The sequence below is a fragment of the Archocentrus centrarchus genome, chromosome 18 (genome assembly GCF_007364275.1).
Source record: "Archocentrus centrarchus isolate MPI-CPG fArcCen1 chromosome 18, fArcCen1, whole genome shotgun sequence".
NCBI lineage: Eukaryota > Metazoa > Chordata > Actinopteri > Cichliformes > Cichlidae > Archocentrus > Archocentrus centrarchus.
In genome coordinates, this window is record NC_044363.1 from 16834110 (window position 1) to 16851602 (window position 17493).

Below are 17493 nucleotides of genomic sequence, written 5' to 3' on the forward strand. Positions count from 1 at the left end.
GCCTTGACCCACATTCCTCTGTGCTTGGATGTGGAGGAGCAATGTGATCCCACTGGTGACCCTCAAGGCATTTAAAACTTATCCGCAAGTCATATGCCTAAGAATGAATAAGCCTGCCAAGGCTTCCCGAGATGTTGAAGTACACAGATTCAGACAGGCAGAGATTCAGCTGCTCCAAGTCATTCCCTTGTTTATTGCTTTTTTAAGAGCATATTTTTACATTATTAAGTTTAGAACTGTTGTAAATTTTAGAACTGTACACTACAGTAATAGACTGCAATGTGCTTTTAGGAATACGAGGATATTTTGCATGTCCTCTAAAGAAACAATAAAATACATTAAGTAACAAAATGGGGACAAAAATCACAGAAAATGGAACAAAATATGTGACAGTATGGTAAATAAAAATATAACTTGGTACCTTTTACAGACTTTTGTTGGGTGTCTGCCTGAAGTCTCATATTGTCTAGAATTTCAACTACCTAGTGATATATTACACTATACTGGTTATATGAGGAATCATGCGCTCTCATCCCACCCTCCAACATGCAAATGCAGCAGGAGAGAGAGGCAGAAAACGAACAAATAGACAACACAGCTCTTGTCTGCAGATGAGAGAGCTCTTTGCAACAATAGCAGCAAAATCCAACTCTGCAAGAAGTAAGTGATTGTCAGTCTTTTGGTTTCCTGAGGTGTAAATGCTTTGAAAGATTAAAGGTAAAAGTGCAGATTATAGGAATACAGGACAGTATGGCAGTGGCTAATCCTGCCATCAGAAGCAGTAGGATGAATGGAAAAGAGATGGAGGAGAGAATGAGATGCTGGGTTAAAGCAGAAGTGAGCAATAATGGGGTGGAAGAGGAAGGTGAGAGCAGTGACAGGAAGAAGGAAGAAAATGTGAATGAAAAAGAAAATGAAGCAGGAGGAAATGGAGAAGAGGAGGAACAGCAGGAAACACAGGAAGAAATGGAGATCAGGGAAGCTAAAGAAGAAAAGGCAGAAACCAATTCAGAGATGGGGCTTAAAATGGAAAAGGGAAATGAGGAGGAGGATAGGGAGTCAACTGAAGTGAATGAAAGAGTAGATGTGGAAGAGGAAGAGAAAGAGGTAGAAAATGAGTGTGAGGTTAATGAGAGTGATAAGGAGGATGAGACTAAGGAGAATAAGGTAAAGAAAGCAGAAGAAGGGGAGGAAGAGGAAATGGAGAAGGAGGTTAATGAGGAAGTGGAAGAGCAAATCCAAAATAGTACAGAAAAAAGACAAGAGGATGAAAAACTCAAAGAGGAAGACTCCATTGCAGACTCGGTGGACTCAATAATAAATGAAGATTCTGACTTCATAGAATTTGAGGATGAACATTTTGACGAATTACGAGATTCTGATGAAAACATACACAGAAATGAAAATGTCATATCTGAAACTCAGACTACTCTGAAAAGGAATGAAGAAGTTGAAAGTGAGATGTTGACAGAGAAAGAAGAAACTACCACACAATCTTGGGCCACTGAAGAAGATCATGGCAGTCTTCAAGATGAAGAGGAAGCGTCTACTGATGATGAGGAAACAGAACATTCAGTGGACGAAGATGGGGATTTTAGTGATGAAGAAGACATAACGATATATTTCAAAGATGATTACTCCACAGATGTTTTTCTCACCTTGAATGAATTTAGGTGTTCCTCAATTCTCACTGACCTTACTTTGAGGACAGAGGACGGAACAAATTTCTGTGTACACGCCCCCGTGCTGGCTGCTGCCAGTTCCCTTATCTGGGATAATCTAACAAGAAACAAAGTTGAACTCAACAGAGCTGATGAAAGAAAAGATGGCGATACATGTGTTGGAGTTCACAGGTGGTTAATGTCTCTTGGTCCAGAGGTGGATGATGTTGGTTTAGAGGTGATTCTGGAGTTTGCCTACACTGGACAAATGCCATCCTTGAATAAGGACAATGTAGACAAGATAAAGGCTGCAGCTCAAATACTGGGTGCACCCAGGGTGCTGGATCTCTGCACCGAGGAAGAGGAGAAGTCCACAAAAACTGGAGGGCAGAAGAAAAGGGAAAGTATTTCTCCTGCACAACAACTGATGATCAGTCTTCAGTCCATCAAACAGCTGTGGATGGACAGAGTGGGATGTGATGTGATTCTTGAAGCTTCTGGTGGATCACTTCATGGTGAGTAAAGCACAAATGAGTAAATTTGTAGCTGACCTGGATCCCCACTTTAGAGGCCCCAAGTACCGTTTTGCTCAAGTAAAATTCTGTTGTGATACATTTTTCACCCACAAAAGGGAGTAGATAGTGAATATATTAAATATTTTATGAATACTATTGGCAACTTTGCCATCTAATATACCTTTACTGTACTGGGATTTGTAGTTCTGCCAAATAAGTTTTCAGTCTTACCCATCTCTGTTTATTTGCAAGGTGACCACTCAATTTACATGTTGTCGAACATTTGACCATTAAATAAAAGTGATTTTACATTTACCTAAAGTGTGTGATAATCCTCTAGAGGCTTTAACTTTAAAGAAGTACACTATTAAGCAAGCATTTGAATTGGATATGTTAGGGTGGTAGGGGATATTTACTCATTAAATTCTTTTGTCTAGTCCACAGAGTTATCTTGGCTGTAGGTAGTGACTACTTCCGTGGCATGTTCACCTCAGGAATGAAGGAGTCTCATCAGCCTTGTGTGAACCTTCCCTTCCTTTTGGCTTCAGAATTGGAAGTTCTAATTGGCTGCTCTTACAGTGGGACTCTTCCCATGAGCTGGCGGTGCATCTTTGAGATTACCAGTACTGCTCTCCAGCTCCAGTACCAACCTGCCCTTTACTTGTGCTTTAATTTCCTGTGTCGAGAAATGAATCTTGAATCTTGCCTGGATGTGGCATCTTTTGCCGAGGCCTATGAAATGGCACAGCTTCTTGAAGTTGCTGAAGATTTTGTCCTCCGGCATTTCCAAATGGTGGCATGCACCTCAAAGTTCAAGGACTTGTCAGCCAAACAGCTCCTGAAATACCTAAACAGTAAATCTCTTTGTGTTCCCTCTGAACTTGTTGTTTTCAAGGCAGTGGTGACCTGGATCCAAGCAAAGCCCAAGATAAGGCTTAGACTTGCTCAAGAACTCATGAAAACGGTCCATTTTCCCCTGATGACCTTCAAGGAATTCAAAGAGGTCCGATCTCAGACCATCTGGTCTAACCCCAAATTGGCAGCGCTATATGAGAAAATTTTTGAAGACTTCTGCTCCAATGAGACTGCACATCAGAATCAGTGCCGCATCTATCTGCCTAAAGAGAGCCTAGTTTTGACTGGAGGTGAACAGATCACTGAAGACCTGGGTAGCCGCAACATCAGCAGAGAACTCTGGTTTGGAAATTCCCTCAGGAATCTTATAGGGATAAGAAAGGCAATGGAGTGGAGAAGGTTGGGAGAGATGCCTGGGCCAGCAAGATTTGGTCATGAGGTTGCTGTGCTAAAAGGGCAACTGTATGTGTTTGGAGGCAAGAAGTATTATGGCATTGGTGACACCCTGAATTGTGTTTACAGGTAAGAAAGATTAGTTATCAAACCTCCTGAAGAAATGACATATCTTTAACCATTTCTTGTATATGCCTAATTTCACCACTTCTCTAGGTACGACCCTTGTGAAAACAGCTGGGAATGCCTGGCTGAAATGCAAGAAAAAAGATGCTTTTTCTCAGTGGTTGTTCTGGATGAAAAGATATATGCCATTGGCGGACATTGTGAAGCTGACCCTATACATAGTGTTGAAAGATACTGCCCATCTACAAACTCTTGGAGGTATGTTGGACAGAATTTTCATTGTTTCAAAGTAAAATATGCTATAAAATTTAAGGATTCACAGTGCTGCTTAAAATTTCCCAATTGCTATTATCTAGTTTTAATTTTTATGATACTAATTAGATGTTGCTAGCTAAAATGTGTTGTACAGAAAGTCAGTCACCATGACTAGTTTTTTTAAACATATGGAAGACTCAAATTCACTGATGAAATTTAGGCAAATCAGTCTAAAATTGAATGTCGACAATGAAAAAAGATCTTAAATACCATATCCATCAGTGGATATTTTTATAATAGTTAATACATTTTTGGCTCAACACAATAATGGTAGTAAATATGCTTAAATTAAAGCATTTAAGCTTATTAAATGGAATCCCCATCAAAAGTTAAATAGAGTTGTTGAGAGGTTACAAATCACTCATCTTTTCTCTTTCAGCTTCACCTCACCCTTGGATTTGCCTCTGAGTGAGCATGTAGCAAAGGTTACACAAGGGCAGATCTTCATCTCTGGAGGGAGAAATAATGATTACCTTTGTCTTGCATCCATGTTTCTGTACCACCCAGAGATGGGAAGCACCTACCTGGCAAACATGACCAAACCTCGAGCTCATCACTGCATGGAGACTTTGGGTGAATATCTTTATGTGGCAGGTGGAATCACCACACATGATGACATGACTATTGTTGATCAGCTAGCTTGTGAAGTGTACAGTCCAGTGGCTGACTGCTGGACTGCCTTCGCATCTCTGCCAGTGCCACATGTCGGAGCAGGAAGTGCAGTTTTGGAGGGAAAATTTTATGTGCTGGGTGGATACAGTCAGGAGGACTACAGTGATACTAAGATGGTCCACCGTTATGATCCTGCCACACAGAAATGGGAGAACATGGGAAAGATGCCTGGGCCAAACAATGATATCCGCGCATCTCTGCTGTGTTTGCCAAAGCATTTTCGGATGTAAGACATGGTAACAAATGTCAGTACTAGTTATAATCACAAGAGGGGAATCTATTATTATAAAGTATGTGAATTAGGGAGAAATACTTGAGCTGAAGAGGGCAAACATTTTAACTATCACAGTGCATTAAAACTTTTTTTTGTGGGTTTCAGAATTTTTGTCAAAATATCTATGTGACTTTGCACATTACTCCAGAGAACATGTCTCTACTGCACTAGAGTCCAGTGTCAATGTGCTTTACACTCCACATCCAATTCATTGTGCATGGTGATGTAAGGCTTGGATGCAACTGCTCAACCATGGAAACCCATTCCACAAAGCTCTCTACACACTGTTCCTGAGCTAATCTGAAGGCCACATGAAGTTTGGAGGCCTGTAGCTATTGACTCTGAAGTACGTTGTGACCTCTGTGCACAATACATGTCAGCTGACCCTGCTCTCTTATTTTACGTGACCTACCATTTCATGGCTGAAATGCTGTTGTTCCCAATCGCTTCCACTTTGTTATAATGCCGCTAACAACTGACTGTGGCATAAGTAGCAATGAGGAAATTTCATGGCTGGACTTGTTGCGCGGGTGGCATCCTATCACAGTACCACGCTGGAATTCACTGAGCTCCTGAGGGCGACGCACTCTGTCACTAATGTTTGTAGAAGCAGTCTGCATACCTAGGTGATTGGTTTATACACCTGTGGCCGTGGAAGTGATTAGAAAACCTGAATTCAATGATTTGGGTGTGCGAGTGAATACTTCTGGCAATATAGTGTGTGTGTGTGTGTGTGTGTGTGTGTGTGTGTGTGTGCGCACGCATGGATACACAGTATACACTGATCAGCCATAATCAGTGTATACTGATTATGGCTGATCAGCCATAATCAGTATACACTGATTATGTATACTCAGTGTATACTGAGTATACATAATCAGGCGGTAACATGTTACTGAGCATGTTACCGCCTGCTCAGTAACATGTTGGTCCGCCTTTTGCTGCCAAGATGGTGGGCGACTGCTGCACTCTGTATTCTGAGCCTTTCTATCAGAGCCAACAATGAGTTTTTTGCCAGTTTGGGCAACAGTGGCCCGTCTGCTGGATCAGACCACACAGGCCGGCCTCTATTCTCCACGTGCATCAGTGAGCCTTGGCCACCCACCATCCTGACGATGGTTCACCACTGTTCTTCCTTGGACCTCTTGATAATACTGACCGCTGCAGACTGGGAACGTCCCACCAGAGTTGCAGTGTTGGATAAGCTCTGACCCAGTTGTCTAGCCATCGTGATTTGGCTCTTGTCAAAGTTGCTTTTGTGCTTCTTGCCCATCTTTCCTGCATCTGACAACCAGGTGGTCACAATATTATGGCTGATTGGTGTATTTATATATATATATATATATAATGTGCATTTTAATGTGCTTGACAATTATCTAATTGTGTAACATCAATGCTGAATTAAATATGGATTAAAATGAACTGAACTGTATTCAGAAGATACTGTGATAAATTGGTATGATTTCCATACCAAACCACAGAATTTATTTATGTTTCCTCACTTTATTGTAATGGCAAGGTATGATCACATGAGGGAGTACTCTCCCACCCCCGTTGTCTTTATGGTCACCATACTTGGTGGTGGGGTGCTAGTAAATGCATTTGTCATTGTAAAACATGTACACAAAAAGTTTAATATTCTGCATTCATTAATCTGAAGAAGTTTCTCACATTTATTTTTTCATTAAAATTTTCTTGAAAAAGTTATTTCATCATGCAAGTCTACTATTGCTTATTTAGGTAATAAGTACTGAGGTAATATTAGCCAAGATCCTTGGAAGCCACGTGTTTAGAGAAAGAGATTTGACACCTATTGCCACTTTACCATCTCAAGACAATGCAAATGCCATATATCTGATCATATACACAGGAAAGAGTAATAAAATAAAATAAAATAAAATAAAAAACACTAAAAGTTGTTATCTCACAGTTCTATGTGCACCCGATCACCAGCAGCCAGAGCAGCAGCATTGCTCCTACTGACAGCCCCATCTACTGGAGGGCTGTCATAGGCTGAAATTTGATGGACATTATTCTTCATAAGTATAGCCACTGCTGTGTTAGTGTTGTAGCCATAAGTACTGAAACTGAAGCAGTAGAGACATTTACTGGGGCTGCAAAGATTCCTACAACAGTTTTTCAGAATCTGGATTATGGTATCCATTTTTAGTCATGGTAACAAATATGTATGCCAGGATGTTTGTACTACAGTGAATTGTTTTGTTATATTGAACTGTATTATAACTAAATGTTCTAAAATTGAGAAATGGGTCCAACACTGAATGTGTTTATCCAGTACAAGTACAGTATGTGTTCAGCTGTTTCACTACATTCATCATGTAGAACTGATCTGTATGTTTCAAACCACAAACTGTGATTCAAAATGTAGACTAGGAGAACTGGGTTCTTTCTCCATTAACTACAATACAGTTGGGCAATTAATGTATGTTTGATAATATTGTTTACAACTGAAATCTCCTGTTACACAACAAGCACACACTTTGACTGCAAATGCTAGTGAATCTATTTATGCTGTTTGATGTTGTCTGACATACCAGAAGCAGAACAGTGAGTTTCACTGCTTTGGGCCATTTTAAGGTAAGACTTAGAAAATCAGCCCTTCATTTATTGATTTCTTTTATTATTACTATGATTTTTAAATCAGCATTAAAATAAGTTGACATTGTGTAATTTTGGGGAAATGTGAATGTGAATAATCTAAATGCATGTTTTAAAGACAACCTCTAGGATTTGTTTGCAACATGAAATTGTGCAGTATCTGCAACCATTGCCGATGCTTGAGAAGACTCTTGAGGATCAGAGTCTTGTCTGTGCACGGTGCTTTGTAAATCTCACCAGAGTTTACTAAAAGAGGCGATCCAAGGAGCAGCTGTGGACAATTGCATGAAGAAGCTAAATGTTAATGTGAAATATGTAAATCTATAAAAGGGTAAAATATGCTTCTCGCTATGCACTTACAGAAAATTGTCATTTCTTTGGTGTGAAGAATATTAACACATTTGCTACATTTTTGGGAACCTGTTCATTTACTGTTGTAAGAGTTGGAAGATATATTTCAGAATGATAACAGAAAATATTATGGTTGTCTAGAGTTTAGAGCTGTGATATCATTCTCGCATTGTTCTAAAGCCGTCATTTTATCCTTGACTTTCTGTTTCCATCATCTACTCATTAATGAGGGGAAATAGAAAAACAGTCTTGAACTCCATTTCTTCAGTCTTAAACTTGTGATCTGATGCATGTATTTCTCTTCACTGGATTATACACCTCCTCTTTTTTTTTTTTTTTATTCAGGACAATCCTAAGATTCAACTCAACGAACAATGTAAAAGGCCCTCAGGGATCCTATGTCCCAACAGGCCTGGTGCTACATGCATTTGTAAGGGTGGTTGCCACTAAAATATCAACATGAAAAGCGATTATATAAATAGAAAAGAAATGAAGGCTGATATCTAATTACAAATGATCCATGCATTTATTTTATTAGCTTACCAGAGTAACAGAACCTGTCCCAGCTGACAAGATGAGACAGGTTGTCAGTTCATCACAGGTTTAACGCAGAATCATTAAGTCATTATTGGTGTTTATATCATTCAGCATCATTTTATGTCTATATGTGTCTATATGTCTATATCTATCTATCTATATGGAAGTTCCCTAAGAAAAGTAACAATTCCCCAAGTTAAGTTATGAACTGAAATGTATTCAAACTGTCATGTAAAAATGATTAATGTTTTATTAAGGAATGATATGATTACCAATCCCAAGAATATTTTTTTTGTTGTTGTTGCAATAGCAAGCTATGACCACAAGAGTGAGCATTTGTTCTTTTGAAGAAGGTCACACATTTTTCCTTTCATTTAAATTTACTTTAAAATGAAACATAAACATGCATTGAGATTGTAGTGGAAAAAAAATGAGTTGAGCTCTGAAACCAAACTGATTTTTGATGATTTAGTGAAAGTAAAGAGTAAACCTTTGCAAAGGGATCAATACAGCAGGAACAGTCTTCATGCCAGCATTGACCAAAGAACAAAATAATAACGGCTCCTGTGTACTCATTGTGTGAATACAATCTTGTTCTGTTAGCTGGCTGTAGCTCAGGAGGTAGAGCAGGTCACACACTGATCAGAAGGTCAGAAGTTCAATTCCTGGCTACTCCAGACTGCATGCCAATGTATCCTTGGGCAAGATACTTAACCCCAAGTTGCTCTCCGATGCAAGTGTTGGAGTATGACTGTGTGTGAATGTTAGATAATAAAAAGCGTTTAGTTAATCATGGAAGTGCTTGTGTGAACGGGGTAAATGTAAACGTGTTGTACAAGCACTTTGAGTGCTCAAAACAGAGTAGAAAAGTGCTATATAAGAACTAGTCCATTTAGCTGTGGAGAGTTCCAGTTCCCACCACCATGTAGCATCAGCATAATAATAACCTGCCTCATGACCTTGGACACAGTTCACATTTTAGTTGTTTTCTCATCTTTGCACACTCAGTCTTTGTTCAAGAAAATTACAATCACATAATTTCTCTGTGTAGCCAAGAGGTACACATTATCTGGCTGGGAATTATCTGGTCATCTACATTATTCCCACAGTTCCATAAGATTATTTTTCTATCTGGCTACTTTATAAGTAAATAGCATTGAAATGTACAATTTTCTGAATCTGGAATATGGTATGCACTAATTCGTGGATGTTTTTGTATGTATGCCAGGATGTTTGTATTATACTGAATTATATTGATGTACTGAACTGCACTAAATGTAATATTCTTATTAAATAATAAGAATATGATTACCAATCCCAAGAATTTTTTTTGTTGCAATAGCAAGCTATGACCACAAGAGTGAGCATTTGTTCTTTTGAAGAAGGGTCACACGTTCTTCTAAATATTCTTGTTAAATCAAATAATCTGCAATGATCTCCATTAATCAAATTACCATCTTTCTTAACATAGCTTATATGGCACTGCTTCCACAAAAAAATAAGGAATACTTCCTGTGCTTTGATTTATTTCCAGTCTCTCAAAGCCTCTCTAACTTCTTATTTCTCCCTAAGTCCTTTTCACTGCTGAAAGAACACACTACCACCATTCCTATACTGACGGGTGACATTCAAAAATGAACTGACCACATAGAATGATCAGAGGGGAAATTTCAGTGAGATTGAAGAGAGACTTGACATGACTGAGTGGCTGCTGGAGGGGGGAAAAAACAGTTTTGGGAATCTGGTGGCACCAAAAAAACTCCAGTATAAGAGTCAACTTTCCCAACTGAAAACGACAGCCAAGAGCCCTGAACACAGACCTCGAAGCTGAGCTGAAGGCATAATCAATAAATCTAATTGGGCTAATCATTCTAAAAATGCTTTATATATTTTACAGTGTCAGTATCTTGTTGAGGCCATTACATCCACTTCTCTTGTTCCCTTCATAATTGTTGAATGGCTTGTGATGACCTCTTTGTGTTGACAGGATTAACAAAAAGACTCGGCCTCACAAATCTTGGAAACATTTTGTCTAACCAGATCCTCACTCTGGATGGCATTACTTTGGCGTCCAGTAACACCGAGAAATCTTGGAGTCATTTTTAAGCAGGATATGTCCCTCAATGCACATATTAAACAAATATGTAGGACCACTTTTTTGAAGATGCGCAATATTTCTCAAATTAGAAACATTCTGTCCCAGACTGATGCTGAAAAGATAATTCATGCATTTATTACTTCTAGGAGCCTGGAGCGCAACATGAACAAGACCCAAGCAGACACACAAAATCCTTCTTGTAAAATGATAATGATTTATTTTGGTCACACACAAAACACACAGAGTGATTCACTTCAGGGTGAGCCAAGGCCAAAACAATAAACAAAAACAGGAACTGAAATGTACTGTGATTCGGCGTCTAACCTAATTCAGAAAGAAACACAAAAGAAATGACATAGCCTTACCTCCCTACCGACCTATTCACCACCGGAGAAAACTATATTCAACCAAACTGGTGGCTCACCCCTACCCACTCTGGATCATAACACACATTCTTAGTTGTGGCTGGTTGGAAGCTTGGGACACAAAAGATGTTCTCTCTCTGTCCGTGACCGTGCTTTTACTTTCTTTAGTCCATAAAAAGGTACCATTTTCAGCAAGAATTACTGCATCTCCAGGTGTGTTCGCTGGATCCAGCACTTCCTACACAGCAACATTCCAGTCTTCAACAAAGGTTTCACCAACATTGGAAATGCTTACAACAATGAAACAGGTATGACCAACACCCACTTAATCTTCTGAAAGTGAGAGAAGATATACAAATGATACACAGTTGTATATTGCAACACATACTGCCTGTTCACCTGCTGTTTCCAACCCGTGTATTTTACATAGAAAAGTATGTAAGTATGTAAGCAGTGAATTCAGTGTCACTGATCATGTTGTTTCTTTTCAATGGAACATTTATATCTAAATCAACAAAGTACTCCAAGGCACTCTCTAGTCAAATGAAATTTAAAATACCTTTATTTTCCTGGCATGGTCATGTTTAACCTAAAAAACTCAAACACACAAAACTTTATCTGGGAGTGAAACAAAGTTCACTAGATTTTTTTCTGTTGGTGTTCCACCAATGGTAAGCTTCCAAGTAGGATGAGAGTGGAATATTCCACCACTGAAGTATGGCGTTATATTTAGGTCAACGCCATACTGAAGGTCCATCAATAGGAGGAATTCTGAAAAGCTGGACAGAGGCAGGAGCCCAAAAGGACGTCAACATCAAGCCCAAAAACATTCTTCAAGTTCAACCAAAATCAACCAAATTCAATGAAAAGATAACACAAGGGAGCATCAACCACAGACAACATGAATCTATCTCCAAACCTTTATTTAAAAAAAGAAAAGAAAAGAAAAGAAAAGAAAAGAAAAAAAAAGAAGTAACATTTATTTTGTAGTGTCGATGGGTTACTGTGATGGAGGTCCAGGTATCATGTAGTCATGGGGTATACAATGTGGACATTATGTTCTGCTCACCTATGCTGCAGTTACCTTTTTGTTCTACCAATGTAAAACACTTTTCAGCTGGGATACACTAGCCTATAATTAATTAGTGCACTTACAGAGCTGACACGGTGGTTAGCACTGTTGCCTCACCGGGAGACGCTCCTGGGTTCAAATCCAGTCCAGGGCCTCTCAGTATGTTGGCATGTGTCTGCATGGGTTCTTGTCAAGTACTCTGGCCGTGTCTCAAAGTCCAACAATGTGCCAATCATTATCAAATGACATCATTCTTGGAGATAGGGTGGCAAGTGATGAGCTTTACAGGCCTTGGTGGACACAGGATACAGTGGGGCTTCCTCCCATAATTTTACTTGACTTTACGTTAAATTATTTTAACCTGATGGTACCTGATGGTAGTTTTCCTGAACCAGAGTATTATAAATGTTGTCATCTGACTCTTCTAAAAATGTCAGACAAATGTGGAGTGTAATAGCAAGCTGTTATAGATATAGGTTGTAAATTAATTTGGAACTATTGCATTGTTTTCTTTTGCAGGCTCTTTATTGCTCCAGTGAAAGAAGTTTACTTCACCTTGATGACTTTTGGCTACACTTCAGGAGCCATCTTAGTAAAGACCAGGCATTTCCAGGTTAGCACCCGAGATTTCATGCCAACACAACATGCAACACAATAAATCTTGAACTGAATGTGGAAGATTTTGTCAGCATCATTTTGTGGATAGGTGGGAAGTGTTTTCAGTGGGTTCCTCATTTTCCTGTTTTGCCTCGGGTTCTCTGGGGTCCTTACCCCTCAGCTGGAGGGGCTTCATCTGGGACCTCCCTCTCCCATCTGCTGGGATGGGCATGTGGTTGTTGTCAGAATGTGTGGCTATGGGTCTGCAATGCTCTTGATGGGCTCTGGACAGCCCAGATGTCCTGGGTCTTCCTCTATCCGCCTGTGGCTTCTGGTGGGCGGAGCTGTGGCTTTCCGCCCTCATTAGTAACTACATTTCATGACATGGACACAGACACTCAGACACTTACTCATGCAGGTGTTGCGGGATTGCTGGTTTGTGTAGCCATGCTTTGTTTCTGGGTTTGTTTTTTTTCTTTTAAATTTTTTTTCCAGGTATTGTTTGTTTTTGTATGTTGTTTTTGCTTTTTTTTTTACAAGTGTAGCAGTTGATGGAACATTGTAGTTTATTTGCTTGTGCTCTGTTCTCTCAATCCCCTTTTCCTATTTTCTCCCCTTTCTCTCCTTTTTTCCCCTCTTCTCTCTCAGACTGTCAACTCTGGCATTACAAGGACACATATATATTTGTGGGAAACATAACACAGATAAACAAATAAAATAAAAGGACAAACATTAACCAGAGGAGCCTACAGAAAATCTATAGAGCTCATCTTGGAAGAGTAAAAATGTTAGGAACAACGGTGCATTCAGATCGCAATTCTGTTTGCAAAATCTGCCAGACACGACAGGCTAAAAAAAAGAAATTGTAAGTATATATATATTTGCATAATTACAGTGTCTAAACAGAATTCACCTTTAAGTGTTCCATCATTTCAGCAAACCAGTTACTGTCTGAGGTGCTGCGGCAGGTGCATCAGACAAGCTCGAATGTCTGTAACAGCTCCTGGTAGTTTGCCCATGTTCTCCCATCGCTGCATGATGGGATCAAAGCGGTGGACTAGTGCGGACTCACTGTAGTCATCCTGACAGTACCCACCCAGTACATAGATCTTCTCTTCAAGAACAACAGAGGCTGCACCAACATGGGGCACGGGCAGTGATGCAAAGGTAGTCCAGGAATCCTCCACAGGATCATACACCTCGCAAGCTTGTTGGTCAGTGTAAAACTTCCTTAGGTTACAGACTCCACCGGCAACATATAGATGGCTTTGTAGGGCTTCCATGCAATGCTGGGCTCTGTCAAAGGTCATGTCTGCCAGGTAGATGGTTCCTCTCTCCGGGTGGTACAGAAATGTGGAAACAAGACACTCATACTTGCAGTTGAAACCTCCAGAGATGAAAATCCCTCCATTAGTGACAACAGCAGCATGGCCACTAAGAGCCTGGTCCAGTGGTCGGACGAAGCTGTGAAACAAGGGGCACCAGGCAGTAATGCCCAGATGGACAATCATTAAGGCAAATATTTTTTGTCCACTTTCAGAATATAACATTAATACAAAAAGCATCATATGAAATATAAATGAAAAATGATTCAGCTGAATTTTGCCTGATGGAAGCCTTCCAGCTCATGCATTAATTTTGGAAAAGTTGCAGGCAACAACTGGCCCGTAAACTGAATGCTTGCTGGCTAGCTGATGACTCTCCATCTGTAAAGTTTCACAGAAGATTGGAAGTTTTGAGTTTTATTCTATGATTGAATGCTGTATCATGTAATGGACAGTATTCGAGTTGTCTTGCTTTCTTTAACTTGCATTTCTGGTAGGGGTAAAAAAAAAAAAAAATTCCTTTTTTATTTATTAAAACTCCCCTAACAGCAAAATGCACCGACATAACTGTGTAACTGCCCGCCTATGAACATCTGAAGACAAAATGCAAATTCCTGTCAAAGATTAGACATTTCTGATATCACAGTAGTGTGAAAAACACATCTTTCTTGGGACTTACTGTTTTCCCAAGTGATGGAATAAGAAAAAGCAAGAAAATAGTTCAAAGGTGACATCTTTGTGGAAATCTTGGTATTGCTGTTGCATGGAAGGGTAGAGGGTCAAAATGTGAGTGAACTCTTTCACTTACATTTGATAATTAGATAATTATTATAGACTGGACTTCTTTTTACATAGCGTCAGTCTTTTAAATGTGTTGGCAGATTGTGAAGTATGCCTCCTATTCAAAAACAGATGTATTTGAATTCAGTGATTCATTATTTAAATTAGGCTTTAATTCTGGTTGCCCTCATTATTATTCTTCATGTTAAATTACTCATTTTACCTCCAGGAGTCAGTGTCTGGACTGTACATCTCAACACTGTCTATGTTGGTGTTGATGTCCTTATCTCCACCAATGGCGTAAAGTTGCGATTCATGTACCACAACTGAGACGTTGCTTCTGAACTCCTGCATGTCTGCCAGCCTCTTCCAGCTGTCTGTCACTGGGTCATAACTAGCATACGTGAAAAAAAAAAAAAATATGATATTTGTGACAATCTGTTTTTAGGAAAGTGAGTAGATGTATATTCATGCACTGACTGTCTTTATTTACCTGTAGGCAGATTTCATGATGTCATCCTTTGCATAAAAGTAACATCCTCCAACTACATATAGCCTCCCATCCATTACTGCAACTCCATGCCTAAACTTTGGTTTATCTGGAATTTCACCTAATCTCCTCCACTCAATCTCTTTCACCAACCCTGTGCCACTGTGGAGGGAGTTTGCAAACCACACTTCCCTGCTTGGTATGCGCTGACCAACATCTGGATTCAGTTGGTCTCCTCCAACCAGAACCACAGCATCTTTCGGTCTCCTGATGCGACAGTGATCCTGAGACTTTGGAAGGCTGAAACCAAATTCTTTAAGCGCTGAACCATAGAGTTCTACCTCTTTGTTTCCAAAGCACTCCATACGTAGGTTAATAGCTCTGACTTCTCGGAACTCTCGAAAGGTCATGAGGGGGAAGCGAACACCAGTCATGAGTAAGGCTGCATGTGCCAATCTCTCCTCAGGATCACCCTCAATCCATGAGATTACAGCTCGAAATGCAGCCAACTCTGAAGGCACACAAAGACCATCACAGCGAAGGTAATCTAGAAGCTTTTCTGCTGGTAGGTCTTTAAACTTTGCTGTGCCTGACACTTCCATGAAGTTCCTCAGTACAAAGTCATTGGCCTCTTCAAGGAGCTCTGACATTCCATAAGCTTCAGCAAAAGATGCCACATCCAGACAAGAGCTTGCCTGTATTTTGTTTTGCATAAAGTTGAGGCAAACTGAGACAGTAGATTGGAATTGAAGCTGAAGAGCCATGCACATGATCTCGAAAACTGAGTCCCAACTAAGTAGAAGGGTACCAGTGTAGGAATAGTTGATAAGAGCCTCTAATTCAGACACAGGCAGGAAAGGAAGGGCAACACAACTCTGATGGGATTCCTTCATTCCAGATGTGAACATGCCTCGGAAGTAATCGCTGCTTGCTGCCAGCATAACTCTGTGGACTGAAAAGAGATAGAAGGAAAGCCCAAATTTTAGCCACTATCAAACTTTCTTTAGGACACAAAAAGAAGTTGTACTAACCATGGAAAAAAGTGCCATCCACATCCAAAATCACATCACACCCCACTCTGTCTGCCCACAGCTGTTCAATGGACTGAAGGGTAATCTTCATTTGTTGTAGAGCAGAGATTTCTTGTGCGTCTTTCTTGAAACATTCACTGTTCTTCTTTTTTTGCTCATTGTTACAGAGATCCAAAAGTCTTGGGACTCTCAGGACTTGAGCTGCACCCTTGATTTGAGCCATATTGTCACTGTTCAAAGATGACACAACCCCAGTGTAGGCAAACTCCACAACACCCTGAAGCCCAATAAGGTCAACTTCAGAACCCAAATGTATGGTCCACCGCTGTACTCCAAAATCCCCATCACTGTCTGATTTTTCCTCACTTTTGCCTCTTATTCTTTCCAGAAAGAAGCTGCTGACAGCAGCCAAGATAAGGGAGTGCACATGGAAGCTTTTCTGATTCTCAGTTGTCAGATTTAGGTCTGTGAGAAGAGATGAATCCAAAAATTCTTTCAGGGCTATAAACACCTCTTTAGGGTAGGTTGTGCCGAGGCACGTGTGGACATTATGCCCTTCAGCCCCCAAACTCTCATCGATCAAATGCTCCCCAATTCCTTCCTTTGTTGTACCACTCATTCTGATGTTTGAGCTCTCTTTTGTAGTCCTCCTACTTGTCAAACCCATTCTGGAGTCATTGTAAGCAACAATCCTTCTCAGCTCGCGGTTGTCTTGTTCTATACCTTCACCACCTTCTTCAATAACTCTTTTCCTCCTCTCCTTCTCTCTCCTCCATCGTTCTTCCCATTCCATTGGCAGGTAACGCCTAGTAAACTCCATGTCATTGGTTATTTTCTCTCTGAACTATATGAACCGTTGTCTTTCCAATTACTTGTGCCTTTGCCACTTTTAAATCCCCTCTGTCTTTCTCTCTCTTAGGCTCAAGTTCACTTGCTGCACAAACAAGCAGCTATTCATAGTTACTGGGTCAGATAGATTTGATTTCAAGTGAGGCTTCACATGCACATCATTGTACTGTTCATCAAGAAAGGACAGAATTCAGTCTTTCAGAACAAGGAGGCAGTTTTTTCCTCCACTACAAACATTTGACATTGACTTAAAGAGGTATTAAACTGGTTGACGGCAGGTGTACTGTAGGTTATATCAATATTTACTAATGACAAAATCTTTTCTCACCTTAGTTTGTGTCACCTTACATGTAATAACAAAGTTGTTTTTGTTTTTATTTTTTCTGGAAGTAGGGACACACACTGAAGAGAAAGGACTTGTTTAATGATGGCATGACCTTCGAGAGCTCTCCGAGTAAGTGAAATGACAATATTTTATAATACTGTGTGTACCCAAATTAATTTCAACAACATCAAACAGAGGGACTGATTAAAGCATAGAGTACTAGTACTGTGGTATTACAGTGGA

General features: G+C 39.9%; 2 protein-coding genes across 2 annotated transcripts; one reads left to right on the plus strand and one right to left on the minus strand.

The window, feature by feature from the left end:
* The first annotated feature begins 966 nt into the window (after positions 1 to 966).
* LOC115797035 (kelch-like protein 33) lies at positions 967 to 4838 on the plus strand. Its single transcript, XM_030753517.1, has 4 exons — positions 967 to 2176; positions 2614 to 3553; positions 3641 to 3808; positions 4245 to 4838. The coding sequence occupies exons 1-4, from the start codon at positions 967 to 969 to the stop codon at positions 4765 to 4767; spliced, it is 2841 nt and encodes a 946-aa protein (XP_030609377.1). The 3' UTR covers positions 4768 to 4838.
* Positions 4839 to 13394: 8556 nt separating this feature from the next.
* On the minus strand, positions 13395 to 16896 carry LOC115796636 (kelch-like protein 33). Its single transcript, XM_030753000.1, has 4 exons — positions 16077 to 16896; positions 15049 to 15997; positions 14779 to 14949; positions 13395 to 13914 (listed from the first exon to the last, which is right to left on the minus strand). Exons 1-4 carry the CDS (start codon positions 16894 to 16896, stop codon positions 13395 to 13397), a joined length of 2460 nt encoding a protein of 819 aa, XP_030608860.1.
* Between the last annotated feature and the right edge of the window lie 597 nt (positions 16897 to 17493).